The sequence below is a fragment of the Sinohyriopsis cumingii genome, chromosome 12 (genome assembly GCF_028554795.1).
Source record: "Sinohyriopsis cumingii isolate HCF-2022 chromosome 12, ASM2855479v2, whole genome shotgun sequence".
NCBI classification, from domain to species: Eukaryota; Metazoa; Mollusca; class Bivalvia; order Unionida; family Unionidae; genus Sinohyriopsis; species Sinohyriopsis cumingii.
The window spans coordinates 9,164,176-9,179,218 of record NC_142972.1 but is presented as its reverse complement, the minus strand read 5'-3'; the positions used below and the strand labels follow the sequence as shown (position 1 = coordinate 9,179,218).

At 36.4% G+C, this 15,043-nt stretch overlaps 1 protein-coding gene across 7 annotated transcripts in view; it reads right to left on the bottom strand.

Moving 5' to 3' along the window:
• Positions 1-4,571: 4,571 nt before the first annotated feature.
• LOC149785983 (unconventional myosin-VI-like) overlaps positions 4,572-15,043 on the bottom strand; it is a 164,058-nt gene continuing 153,586 nt past the window's right edge. For all 7 annotated transcript variants that reach the window (XM_089976243.1, XM_089976247.1, XM_089976244.1 and 4 more), the window contains 2 exons: positions 14,061-14,291; positions 4,572-9,164 (listed from right to left, as the gene is read on the bottom strand). In XM_089976243.1, the coding sequence (XP_089832369.1) occupies positions 8,971-9,164; positions 14,061-14,291 (425 nt within the window). In that variant the 3' untranslated portion in view covers positions 4,572-8,970. The remainder of the gene's footprint in view (positions 9,165-14,060; positions 14,292-15,043) is intronic.

The window sequence follows — 15,043 nt, the reverse complement described above, 5'->3', positions numbered from 1 at the left end:
TTCCAAATATTTTGCCTCATTCAGCAGTTCCAAATATTTTGCCTCATTCAACAGTTCCAAACATTTTGCCTCATTCAACAGTACCATACATTTTGCCTCATTCAACAGTACCAAACAAGTTGCCTCATTCAACAGTTCCAAACATTTTGCCTCATTCAACAGTTCCAAATATTTTGCCTCATTCAACAATACCAAACATTTTGCCTCATTCAGCAGTTCCAAACATTTTGCCTCATTCAACAGTACCATACATTCTGCCTCATTCAATGGCTCCAAACATATTGCCTCACTCACCAGTATCAAACATTTTACCTCATTCAACATTACCAAACATTTTGCCTCATTCAACAGTACCAAACATTTTGCCTCATTCAACAGTACCAAACATTTTGCCTCATTCAACAGTACCAAACAAGTTGCCTCATTCAACAGTTCCAAACATTTTGCCTCATTCAACAGTTCCAAATATTTTGCCTCATTCAACAGTACCATACATTTTGCCTCATTCAACAGTTCCAAACATTTTGCCTCATTCAACAGTACCATACATTTTGCCTCATTCAACAGTACCAAACAAGTTGCCTCATTCAACAGTTCCAAACATTTTGCCTCATTCAACAGTTCCAAATATTTTGCCTCATTCAACAATACCAAACATTTTGCCTCATTCAGCAGTTCCAAACATTTTGCCTCATTCAACAGTACCATACATTCTGCCTCATTCAATGGCTCCAAACATATTGCCTCACTCACCAGTATTAAACATTTTACCTCATTCAACATTACCAAACATTTTGCCTCATTCAACAGTACCAAACATTTTGCCTCATTCAACAGTACCAAACATTTTGCCTCATTCAACAGTATCAAACAAGTTGCCTCATTCAACAGTTCCAAACATTTTGCCTCATTCAACAGTTCCAAACAGTTTGCCTCATTCAACAGTACCAAACATTTTGCCTCATTCAGCAGTTCCAAACATTTGGCCTCATTCAACAGTACCATACATTCTGCCTCATTCAATGGCTCCAAACATATTGCCTCACTCACCAGTATCAAACATTTTACCTCATTCAACATTACCAAACATTTTGCCTCATTCAACAGTACCAAACATTTTGCCTCATTCAACAGTACCAAACATTTTGCCTCATTCAACAGTACCAAACAAGTTGCCTCATTCAACAGTTCCAAATATTTTGCCTCATTCAACAGTTCCAAATATTTTGCCTCATTCAACAATACCAAACATTTTGCCTCATTCAGCAGTTCCAAACATTTTGCCTCATTCAACAGTACCATACATTCTGCCTCATTCAATGGCTCCAAACATATTGCCTCACTCACCAGTATCAAACATTTTACCTCATTCAACATTACCAAACATTTTGCCTCATTCAACAGTACCAAACATTTTGCCTCATTCAACAGTACCAAACATTTTGCCTCATTCAACAGTACCAAACAAGTTGCCTCATTCAACAGTTCCAAACATTTTGCCTCATTCAACAGTTCCAAACAGTTTGCCTCATTCAACAGTACCAAACATTTTGCCTCATTCAGCAGTTCCAAACATTTTGCCTCATTCAACAGTACCATACATTCTGCCTCATTCAATGGCTCCAAACATATTGCCTCACTCACCAGTATCAAACATTTTACCTCATTCAACATTACCAAACATTTTGCCTCATTCAACAGTACCAAACATTTTGCCTCATTCAACAGTACCAAACATTTTGCCTCATTCAACAGTACCAAACAAGTTGCCTCATTCAACAGTTCCAAACATTTTGCCTCATTCAACAGTTCCAAACAGTTTGCCTCATTCAACAGTACCAAACATTTTGCCTCATTCAGCAGTTCCAAACATTTTGCCTCATTCAACAGTACCATACATTTTGCCTCATTCAATGGCTCCAAACATTTTACCTAATTCAACAGTTCCAAAAAATTTTCCTCATTCAACAGTACCAAACAAGTTGCCTCATTCAACAGTTCCAAACATTTTGCCTCATTCAACAGTACCAAACAAGTTGCCTCATTCAACAGTTCCAAACATTTTGCCTCATTCAACAGTACCAAACATATTTCCTCATTCAACAGTTCCAAAAAATTTTCCTCATTCAACAGTACCAAACAAGTTGCCTCATTCAACAGTACCAAACATTTTTCGTCATTCAACAGTTCCAAACATTTTCCTCATTCAACAGTACCAAACATTTTGCCTCATTCAACAGTACCAAACATTTTTCCTCATTCAACGGTCCAAAAAAATTTTCCTCATTCAACAGTACCAAACAAGTTGCCTCATTCAACAGTTCCAAACATTTTGCCTCATTCAACAGTTCCAAACATTTTGACCTCATTCAACAGTTCCAAACATTTTGCCTCATTCAAAAGTACCAAACAATTTGTCTCATTCAACAGCACCAAACATTTTGCATCATTCAACAGTATGAGAAAATTTACCTCATTTAGCAATACACATTTTGTACCATTCAACAGTTCCAAACATTTTGCTTTATTTTGGCAGCACCAACTATTTTGCCTCATTCAAAAGTTTCAAACATTTAGCTTCATTCAACACTACAGATATTTGGCCTCATTCAGCAGTTTCAAACATTTTGCACCATTCAACAGTACCAAACATCTTGCCTCATTCAACAGTACCAAACATTTTAACTCATAAAACAGTACCAAACATTTTGCCTCATTCAGCAGTTCCAAACATTTTGCCTCATTCAATGGCTCCAAACATTTTACCTCATTCGACAGTACCAAACCGTTTGCCTCATTCAGCAGTTTCAACATTTGGCTTCATACAATAGTACCAAAGATTCACCTCATTCAACAGTACCAAACAATATACATAATTCAGCAGTTCCAAATATTTTGCCTCATTCAGCAGTTCCAAATATTTTGCCTCATTCAGCAGTTCCAAACATTTGGCCTCATTCAACAGTTCCAAATATTTTGCCTCATTCAACAGTTCCAAATATTTTGCCTCATTCAGCAGTTCCAAACATTTGGCTTCATTCAACAGTTTCAAACATTTTGCCTCATTCAACAGTACCAAACATTTTGCCTCATTCAACAGTACCAAATATTTTGCTTCATTCAACAGTACGAAACATCTGGCCTCATTCAGCAGTTCCAAACATTTTGCCTCATTCAACAGTTCCAAACATGTTGCCTCACTCAACAGTTCCAAACATTTTACTTCATACAACAGTACCAAATATTTTGCCTCATTCAACAGTTTCAAACATTTTGCCTCATTCAACAGTTCCAAACATTTGGCTTCATTCAGCAGTTCCAAACATATTACCTCACTCAACAGAACCAAACATTTTGCCTCATTCAGCAGTTATAAACATTTTGCATCATTCAACAGTTCCAAACATTTGGCCTCATTCAACAGTTCCTAACATTTTACCTCATTTGGCTGTACCAAACAATTTGCCTCATTCAATGATACCAAACATTTTACCTCATACAACAGTACCAAATATTTTGCCTCATGCAATGGCTCTAAACATACTGCCTCACTCAACATTATCAAGCATTTGTCCTCATTCAGCAGTTCCAAACATGTTGCTTCATTCAAGAGTACCAAACATTTTACTTCATTCAACAGTACCAAACATTTTGCCTCATTCAACAGTACCAAATATTTTACCTCATTCAGCAGTTCCAAACATTCTGCCTCATTCAGCAGTTCCAAACATTTTGCCTCATTCAACAGTACCAAACATTTTGCCTCATTCAACAGTACCAAACATTTTGCCTCATTCAGCAGTTCCAAACATTTTGCCTCATACAGCAGTTCCAAACATATTACCTCACTCAACAGAACCAAACATTTTGCCTCATTCAGCAGTTATAAACATTTTGCATCATTCAACAGTTCCAAACATTTGGCCTCATTCAACAGTTCCTAACATTTTACCTCATTCGGCTGTACCAAACAATTTGCCTCATTCAATGATACCAAACATTTTACCTCATACAACAGTATCAAACATTTTGCCTCATGCAATGGCTCCAAACATACTGCCTCACTCAACAGTATCAAGCATTTGTCCTCATTCAGCAGTTCCAAACATGTTGCTTCATTCAACAGTACCAAACATTTTCCTTTATTCAACAGTACCAAACATTTTGCCTCATTCAACAGTACCAAACATTTTGCCTCATTCAACAGTTCCAAACATTTGGCTTCATTCAGCAGTTCCAAACATATTACCTCATTCAACAGAACCAAACATTTTGTCTCATTCAGCAGTCATAAACATTTTGCCTGATTCAACAGTACCAAATAATTTGCTTCTTTCAACAATACCAAACATTTTGCCTTATTCAACAATACCAAACATTTTGCCTCATTCAACAAAACCAAACATGTTGCCTCATTCAATGATACCAAACATGTTGCCTCATTCAGTGATACCAAACATGTTGCCTCATTCAATGATACCAAACAATTTGCATTCAGGAAGCAAAGACTATTGATCATGAATGACTCCTAAGAGTTGGGTTGAAGGAGTAACACAAAGGATACTCGACAATTAAGATTCTCAAATTTAATGATTTCCTTCAAGCTGAACAGCAGAACCATCATGACACAAAACAGGGTAATCTTAAGATATTAATTGCTTATTTTCTCAAATTTTCATAAAAACTGTGACAAATTCTTGAGATACAATTTGTGATAATGTAAAACCACTAAGAGCAACTTTAATTATGTCAATTCCATGATAAATCATATAATAAAAACAAAACCTGAAATTTAGTGTTCATTACCGAACATGTCACAGAATCAATTTCAAAACGGATTTTTGCCATGAAATTGAGGAAGAAGCTGAGGCTGATAATAGATACATTTTACAGCTTCAACCATCTTTGAAAATTTACAGGATTTATGTCTCTTAACCCTGAAATATCATAACATGTGTCATGTTCATCCTTTATTTCTATATGTGACAAAAGTGCATTAGGATTACCAGTAAACAGTATCATAAAATATCATGGACAAAAATATTTTGTGTACTAACATTTGAAAATGCCATTAAAAATGAAACATTTCTTTTGTCATTTGTATGTACTAGTCTTGAGACATTTGTCATTTGTATGTACTAGTCTTGAGACATTTGTCATTTGTATGTACTAGTGTTTCTAGTTTAATGAATTGACTATTGTTCTACTGGAGTGGAAACTTGTACCAAACGTTAATGGTGATACTGAAAGGTGAGTTTATGAACTTCAAAAAGCAAACTTCAAAAAGCAAAAAAAAAAGTGAAGTCTTATAACTTAATTTTACAAGTTCTGGTGTAAAAGCTGTTGTAAAAATATTTAGCTAGAAAAATGTTTACAAATTTTTATTTAAATTCATTTAGGCCTCAGGTTTTATGACAAAGGAAAATGGCAGCATCATAATAACCATATGAAATCACATTATTCCAAGATTTAACTTTTAAAAACATTTACTTAGAAGAAAAAAATTGTTCAAGAAGAAATCTCCTGTCTGTTGTGTTATGTATTTATGATACACATGTATAACAAGTTAAAACAAGATGGACCGCTCTGGGGGCCTAAGTTGTTAGAGCATCAACCTTGGATGTGGGATATTGCGGGTTTGAACCCTGGCCAGGCCATACCAAAGACATAAAAATGGTACTAACAGCTGCCTCGCTAGGCACTCAGCATTAAGAGGATAGTGTTAGGATTGGTTGGCCTGGTGTCAGGATAATGTGACTGGGTGGGACATCATGCTACATGTCTGCAGCATGATGCCCCAGTGTTGGACAACACTATAAACTGCCACACTACAGTCATCATAGCAATATGACTAAAGAATTGTTAAAGCTACGTTAAAAATCCAAATCACATTCACACACACACTCAAAGCAAGATTTCTCATGTTTCACCAGAAACAATTTTTCAAATGGGGATAACCTAGGAACTGCAAATCCAATATTGGACTTAAGCCAATATTTCCTGAAGCTAGGTTTTACCATGTAAATGTTTTCTAGTTTTATCTTCCACAAATTATGGAATACTTGACCCTCGATTAGTAGCAAAACTTATTAATATCTCAAACGCTAATATCAAAAAATCTATCTGAATCTTTATGCATTAATGAACTCATCAACCACCAGACTATCAAATATTAAAAAAGCATCAACGCTAAACAAGACATTTTCTTGTACACTTATTTAGACAATAAGCCAAAGCTAAATTCAATACAACAGCCAACAAAATGACTACAGTAAAGATATATATACGTGTGTGTGTGTGTTACAAAAGTGCAAACAACATGTACAATTTAAATGTATTTTGTTTCAAAATGTACAATTTAAATGTATTTTGTTTCAAGAATTCATGACTGTTTCAGAATTTGAAGAGCAAGAGATGAGCATAAGATTTATTTTCTTGCAAACCAAAACATACTTGTATTTTATTTAATAATTTCTTGCAAATCAGTTTAAAACATATTTGTATTTTATTTAATAATTTCTTGCAAACCAGTCCAAAACATATTTGTATTTTATTTAATAATTTCTGCATTTAATTTCTATCTATCTAATTATACAACAAGAGACAAAAGAGATAGTGGTCCCTTTTTGTAATATATGGAAATTAGGATTCAAGTCTTCTGGTCCCAGCATAATGGAAAAATATCTTAAAGGTTTGACAATTTTAAAAGTCTTACAAAATGCACAACTAATTCACTTCAAACAACAAAATTATCCTGTCAAATCATCACAATCATTTTTTCATCACATAAGACAAACGGAAAGGAAGAAAAATATTCTTATATATTATTTCTTGATTTCTTGTATGATTTGACAATTAAGATATGATAAACAATTCATAATTCAATTTCACTATTCATTATCTCAATAGATCACAATTCCATTCAACAACCAATAAAATTGTATGACCAATAAAGTTATAAAGCATGCAAATCTGATCAAGATAAAACTGTAAATATACAAATAATTTTTTTTCACCAAAGCAACGGATTTCTATTATATTAAATACATATAGTCATTTACACCAATAACAATGACCAACAAAAGCAAATCTTTGTAGTAATTAGCTAAATTTATCAGATGCTGTATTAAAAAGAAGCAGAAAATCTGTGTTTCCTCACTTCTGTGCCATAAATAAGTACCTTTAATTAACTTAACTGTCTGGGCTGCCAAGACATCACAAGACATTGTTAAATATGTTTTATCCTGATGCACTGTGATCTTGATAACAAACACCAATCAAATATATGAGAGACTCAATTTGCATACGAAAAAAGGAAAGTTGTACTTGGTTTTGAATTTCTTTTAAAAAATTCACTTTTATTATAAAATATATATTGAAATGTACAACAATATCTTAAAATCAATCATATCCAATTTAATTTGATGATCATTGTATTTATTTGTCACATAACTGTGAGGGTTTGTATGGTTGTAATGCAGATGGACAATAATAAATAATAAATCATACCAAAAAACATACAAATGATAGAAACCATACACGATCTGGCCAGCCAGACCAAACCTGCATATACATGTATACTTTTATGGATTGTCTGAGGATCAAATATTTTATTTCTGTTTTTTACATCAGCTTAATCAATTTTTTTTCCTGTACTTATCTTCAACTGATATGAAAATTTACTTCATATACCTTCACACTGGGCTGAACCAAATAAAAACAGATGAAAACAAAACATCCAATGTTAATTATTCTCAAAAGATTTTTTTTACATGAAAGAAGCATCTACTTTGATCTACAGATTACATCCAGTTATAAAAATGCAATAAAAAATGCAATAAAGAATATAATACAAATAAAAATTCAAATTACAAATTTCACTTTTTTGAGGTTAACGCTAAATTTGTTATTCTATATTGTACAAAATTTTTAATTAATTCCAAAATATGAAAATAAATAATCTACAGTAAATGAAAAGAGCAGAAACATAATAAATAAAATGCACATAAAAAATGAGATGCTAAAGACATAACTCAGGATTAATCAAAACCTCCAATAGCTTCTACATGAAAATGTAATGAATGCTTTTAAAGTGCACGATCAATCCAAACCTCCACTAGCTTCTACATGAAAATGCAATTATCTGAACTATTACTTCTTTCTATCAAAAAATACAACTGCAACAAAGTTTTTTAAATGAAAAGCTGCATGGTATGAATGGCAGATGGAATGGCAGATTGGCAGACTGAATAACAGATTGGCTGATGGAATGGCAGATTCACAGACTGAATGGCAGATTTGCAGACTGAATGACAGATGGAATGGCTGATTGGCAGATTGAATGGCAGATTGGCTGATGGAACGGCAGATTGGCAGACTGAATAACAGACTGGCAGATTCACAGATTGAATGACAGATTTGCAGATTGAACGACAGATGGAATGGCTGATAGGAAGATTGAATGGCAGATTGGCAGATGGAATGGCAGATTGGCTGACAGAATGGCAGATTGGCATACTTAATTGAAAACCGGCTGATGGAATGGCAGATTTGTAGACTGAATGACAGATGGAATGGCAGACTGGCAGATGGAATGGCAGATAGAATGAAAGATTGATTGACAGATAGAATATTGGATTGAATGGAAGACAGAATGGTAGACTGAATGGCAGATATAACGATGGATTAGCAGTTTAAATGGCAGATTGAATGAGCTTTTGATTACAAGAAAGCAAAAGGTTTAGGCATACATTATATCTAATTGTTACAAGTTCCTCAATTAATTAACTGGATATATACATGTATAAATGCATCACATTAAAATCAAGGTCCACACTCTAGCCTGATATGTTTTGAGCTTCACAAAATTTAAAGTAAAAAAAAGTCAGTGACCACTATGTCATCACTTCCATACCACAAGGTCATTAACTTGTTGAACCAGACAATAATTATAACTAATTTCCCTAAACCTTATTTGCGTACAATCCCCAAGCGCTTCTGAAGGAATTTAGATGATACTTTGTTTGCGTGTTTCTTCAGGTAGTTAACCCCATCAGATTGAGCCCAGTATTCTTCAAACTCCTTTCCAAGAATTTCTGCCCCCTTCTTCTTGGTAAGACCAGTCTCATCCAATCTAAGCTCACACATACTAAGGTCATCCACACCTGAAAATGATATCAATAGACATCACATCTTATACATAAGAAAACGAGTATTGTGCATGACTGTTTTGCCGGGGAAAGACATGTAAATGCATCTGAAAAATCTTTATTATTATAAAAAACATTCTAATTCCTGATGACCAAAGAGCTGTCAAAAAGTGATAATTGTATCATACTTGGCTTGACAGACAAAATTACACTGCAGATGTGTGCTTTTGTTTGGACAATGCATTGTACTGACTAAGACCATAGTGATGTGGAATAATACAAAGATCTTTGGGCCCAGTAATCAGTACATTAGAACTAGGTATGCCAAATTTAACAAGCAATTTCGATCCTGCCATTTGACCTTGAATTTAATTCATATGAAGTCACTATAAGGAAAGCAAAAATGTCATTTTTACAATTGTTATTTTCGGGGTAAAACTAGTTTGAATCATGTAATACTTCCAAGCTACTATTGCATTGCTTCCAACATAAAGAACGCAATCCTATTTTCACTTGGACCATGACTACATACACAATGTCATCCTCTTTTCACTTGGACCATGACTACATACAGAATGTCATCCTCTTTTCACTTGGACCATGACTACATACACATGACTACATACACGTCATCCTCTTTTCACTTGGACCATGACTACATCCATGTCATTCTCTTTTCACTTGGACCATGATTACATCCATAATGTCATCCTCTTTTCACTTGGACCATGACTACATCCATAATGTCATCCTCTTTTCACTTGGACCATGACTACATACACGTCATCCTCTTTTCATTTGGACCATGACTACATCCATAATGTCATCCTCTTTTCACTTGGACCATAACTACATACAGAATGTCATATCTTTTCACTTGGGCAATGACTACATACACAATGGCATAATCTTTTCACTTGGACCATGACTACATACAGAATGTCATCCTCTTTTCACTTGGACCATGACTACATACAGAATGTCATCCTCTTCTCACCTGGACCATGACTACAAGGCATCAGGGTATAGAGTGCAGAGGGAATCATTGCAATAGTTAATTATTATGTAAATAAACTTACTTACCCATCCACAATGAATGTAATGCCAGTAACATGTTACATGCTTCTACTGCATTGCTGAATTCATTCTTACTGACAGCTGGTAGATGGCTTGGTCAAATGCCAAGCTGTCAAATTTTGGACCCAATGAACAAATGCCTTTGCTCTGGTAAACTCAAAGATTGAAGGTACAATGACAAAAGGTAGAATGAGATCACCATAAGGTGGTTCACATGATATCATCCAAAAAAGTGATTTGTATATTGGAGTAGTAATAGCTCTAACCTCATTGGCTTGATGAGGTAATAGCTCTAACCTCACTGGCTTGATGAGGTAATTGCTCTAACCTCACTGGCTTTAATCAGCATGAAAGATAGATCCTCTAGGTGAGGAACTGATAAGCTCTTTTGATAGTGAGGACAATCTACCTGGATTTGGTAGTCACCAAAAGAACAGGAACCCTAAAGTGGGGAAAAAAGACAAATCCAACCTTGCCTTTTCCGTTTAGAGGCATCCAAATAAAACCATGATGCACAGACTGGACAAAGGTGTCTATCTTGATCATCCCCAGAACAGATATGGATGAGACTTGGGAGTCTCAGTGGGTGCAGGGGTTACTGAATGTAATTGATTCTTAGTCAGAATCCATGGTTGGCAAAGAAAAGCAAAAGAATCATAGTTACCATTAAATATTATTAGCTGGCAAAGCATAGATTTCACTCCTCCTTGCTGGCACAAAGGACAACTAGAAAACTGCCTTAAGGTAAGGTTCTCAAAGGAAGTGACACTCAAAGATTCATAAAGGGTTTTTAATAATACCCAAAGACATATAAAAAGTGTCGTTTAGGAACTCATGATTGAGATACAGGTCTTGGAAACTCAAATTTCTAATTGGTCAGGAAATTCATCTTATCAGATTAGCCGAGTCACAGTCAACCAACAGTGGGATATCTCTGAGGACACTGGGATATCTCTGAGGACACTGGGATAATTATGAGGACACTGGGATACCTCTGAGGTCACTGGGATAATTATGAGGACACTGCTTGTAGATGAACCAGTTTGGAGAGGAGAAAGGAAATCCATCAGGGTCCAAGACGGAAAAAAGGTCCATAAAAATGATTTTGTTGTTGTTGTCGTTGTTGTGGGGTTTAATGCCATTTTTCAGCACACAACTGGCTATGCATGGTGGCCTGTATTAATGGTGGAGGAAGATCCCGGGAAAACCCCAAAAAGAACCACCGACCCAACCATAGAAATGAAGCCATAACCATTCCTTAAAGTGGAAAGGAGCCATTTTCTGTGATGCCTGTTCAAGTCTCTGATATAAGATCTAGTCTGGAAGCTACTGGAAGGCTGGGAAGGGAAGGACAATGAAAGAGACAATGTGACTCCCTAGGAATGTTTTTCTCCCTGGGATGACCTGCTGATAAAAGGTTCCTTCTGTGCCAAGCAAACCTAGATGTCTCCAAAGCTGTATCTCTGCAGAGGTGGAGAAGCTTCACATAAAGCGCCACAGACACTGACAGAGCATGCCTTAATGTTTTTGTCACAGCAAGTATTGAAAAGCTGATGAAGACAAAAGACTGAAAGAAGTAGCAGCCATAAAGGGATTGACATGAGAGGTTACTGTCCATTTAGCTTCAATACTTCCAAGGATTTTGTCAGGAGATGATAGTTCCAGCTGATATCCTTGCTTCAGAAGCATCCATTTCCAAGGGAGGTTCTGGATGCACTGAAAAGCTGCTGAAGGCAATGATTCCTCCTTCAAAAAGCTGAAGGTGGCAGCAGCCAAAAGCAATTAGCAGGAGGTTATTGCCAGAGGTTTGAGCCTAGAGTTACTTGATGTTTAACAGAATTTTACCAGGAGATGACCCCAAGTTTCAGCCAATATGGCCACTTTGGAAGCACCTGATTCTATGTTTGGGGGGGGGTTAAGTTTGCAGTGTGTGGTGGGCTTAAAGGGCCAAATGTGAGAATTAATCCAATAACTAGACAAAGCACCCATTCTGCTGTCAGGTGGACTGTTTGGCCCCATGAAAACTTCTGTGTTAGCTCCTGAACCATTGCCAAATGCTGGATCCAGAAGAAGACCTTAATTAGAGGGGGGTGCCAGAAAGTCTCTCCAGACTGAAGTGTTGCCAGTCCCTGAAGATCTAGGAGAAGACAGCAATCAACCTTATTGATGGCCTGATCAAATGTCCATACTTCCTCCTCCTCCGTCATCTGATCCAAGAGGTGGGAAGGAGCAAAGGACTCTAATGGCAGGGAGCAGTCAGCCACAATTGGTTCTTCTGGTGTACTCATTAAAGTCTACTATAATGGAAAGAGCATTGCTGTCCTGATCATATCCTGAGGTAAGACAGATTTCTTTGTCTATGGTGATGGAAAAACTGAAATGGGGTTTTGGTAATGGATGAAAACACTACAGTCCTACTATCTTCTTCTCTGGCTAATGGGAGCCACGATCCCTTCTCAATGATCTTGGAGGACTGTGGTAGCCTGCCTCCTTTTTATTGGACAGGGCTCAAGGGGATGCCAATTCCAACATTCCTTGAAACCAAGGCAGATACATTTATGATATCATGGAGGAAAACAACTGATTACCAGGTGCTGATGATCCCTAAATTTTGTAGGAATTAAATGGGATCATAGAACAGGGAGGTGGGGGATGCTGATCTGATTTCCTTTCCTTGATAGGCAAGTGAAACCTGATTCCCTTTAGGATCTGAGTGATATCCTAGAAAAATTAAGTGTATTGACCTGATAGCTGTAGCTGGATGTCAATCAAAACCAGGATAAACACTGCCCAGTAACTGGTGCCTTGTGTTCGGTGACATATGCCTGGTATGCAATCACTGGTTACCAGTTAAAGATGGGTCTGGTGAAGAAGATTTGATAGATGAAACTTGGGTGAAGCAGAGTCCTCATCATCAGATCTCTAGAAGCAAAAATGATTCTCTTCCCCATCTTCAGGAAGAAGCAACTAGTTCCTATAAGTCACTGTCACTTAACCTCCTTTGAGTGGCCCAGTGTTCTAACAGGCATGAGTGGCCCAGTGCCCTAACAGGCATAAGTGGCCCAGTACCCTCACAGGCAAGACTGGCCTAGTGCCTTAACATGCATGAGTGGCCCAGTGCCCCAACAGGCATGTGTGTATGCCTTAAAATACACGAGTGACCCAGAGCCGTACTGATGACACTGAAACATGTGTCAATAATCCAAGGTCTCGGAACCACAACAATCACTCCTGGTTCCTGCACTGCTGCTGGTGGGGTGCAGAATTCCTTAAAACTGGAAATGACCCAGACCCCTCCTGGAGGGAGTCAACCAGGTAGGAAGATGGACCTTCCTTCCTTCCACAGTAAGTGGGGCAACACTGAAAAATCCAATATTTCATTTATCCATGGGCAACAAACACAACATCTGTCTGTGTGTGTATTTAGTTGGCTTTCTTGTGCCCACACTAACCCACAAAGTTATTAACATACTAAAAGAGAATATTGGCAAACACTATAATCAGAAGCTTACTCAGACACAAAGAAGGGGGAACAATTATCAGAAGCACTGATTTGATGCGCAGGGTGCAAAACCATTCAATTTCAGCAAAATGAAACAGCAAAAGAAGGAACTTGGGAGAAAAAGACTTGATCAACGCATAAAAGGATAGCTTTCACCCCCAAAACATGTTAAAGACAGTATGCAGGTGAAATTCATTAAGTATCATGTGTACATTACAGTACCAATACTATTTCAAGAATATACACTATTATTGTTTGCGCTTGATGTATAATCAATGTAAACAAATATTTTATAATTTCTTTGTGGTGAAACATTTCCTACGTAATCTTACCTGCAACCAAAAGTTTAGGATCCTTGTCTGGGAAGAGTTCCATCTGGCGTGCAATATACTGACCATCAAAGTGAGCATACCACATTCCTTGCTTTTTGTCATGACTTTCGGAACGATATTCATCAGCTGGACGAACGTATGGGATGCGGAAAAATCTCTGAGCTCCAATCTCATCGTCCTTCTTGGCAGCTGGGGGGCGGGTGGTAGTAGGAGGTGGCAAAGCTTCTTCAGCTGACGTAAATAAAGTGTACATTGTTAACAACACCTCTATACATGTTTAATCAAAATAAAGTGTACATTGTTAACAACACCTCTATACATGTTTAATCAAAATAAAGAGTACATTGTTAACAACACCTCTATACATGTTAAATCAAAATAAAGTGTACATTGTTAACAACACCTCCATACATGTTAAATCAAAATAAAGTGTACATTGTTAACAACACCTCTATACACGTTTAATCAAAATAAAGTGTACGTTGTTAACAACACCTCTATACATGTTTAATCAAAATAAAGAGTACATTGTTAACAACACCTCCATACATGTTAAATCAAAATAAAGTTTACGTTGTTAATAAGTCTTCTATATGAAAGTTCAAACAACAAAATGTTAAAGACCCAAGCAAGAACTTGAGACGATTTATTGATTTATGAAAATGTGTATGTATGCTACTCCCATGCCTTCCAAAGAACTAGCAACCTAATACAATAGTTTCTGATCTAATATGGGTCCTAAAACATGTCTATACATGAACTTATCTAATCTAAAGGGTTAGATTTCTCTGACCCAAGGTAAAATTTAGAACTGAAAGACAAATTTGTTCTCTAAGAATACTTACCTGATTACATTAATGTTAGGAAAATAAACTCCACTACTTCCCTAATTCAGCCTTCCCTAAAAGACCAAACAAATATAGTCTTTTCTGTCTATATACCATGGAAACAAATGGAAGAAACATTTACCCACTTCTTCCCCT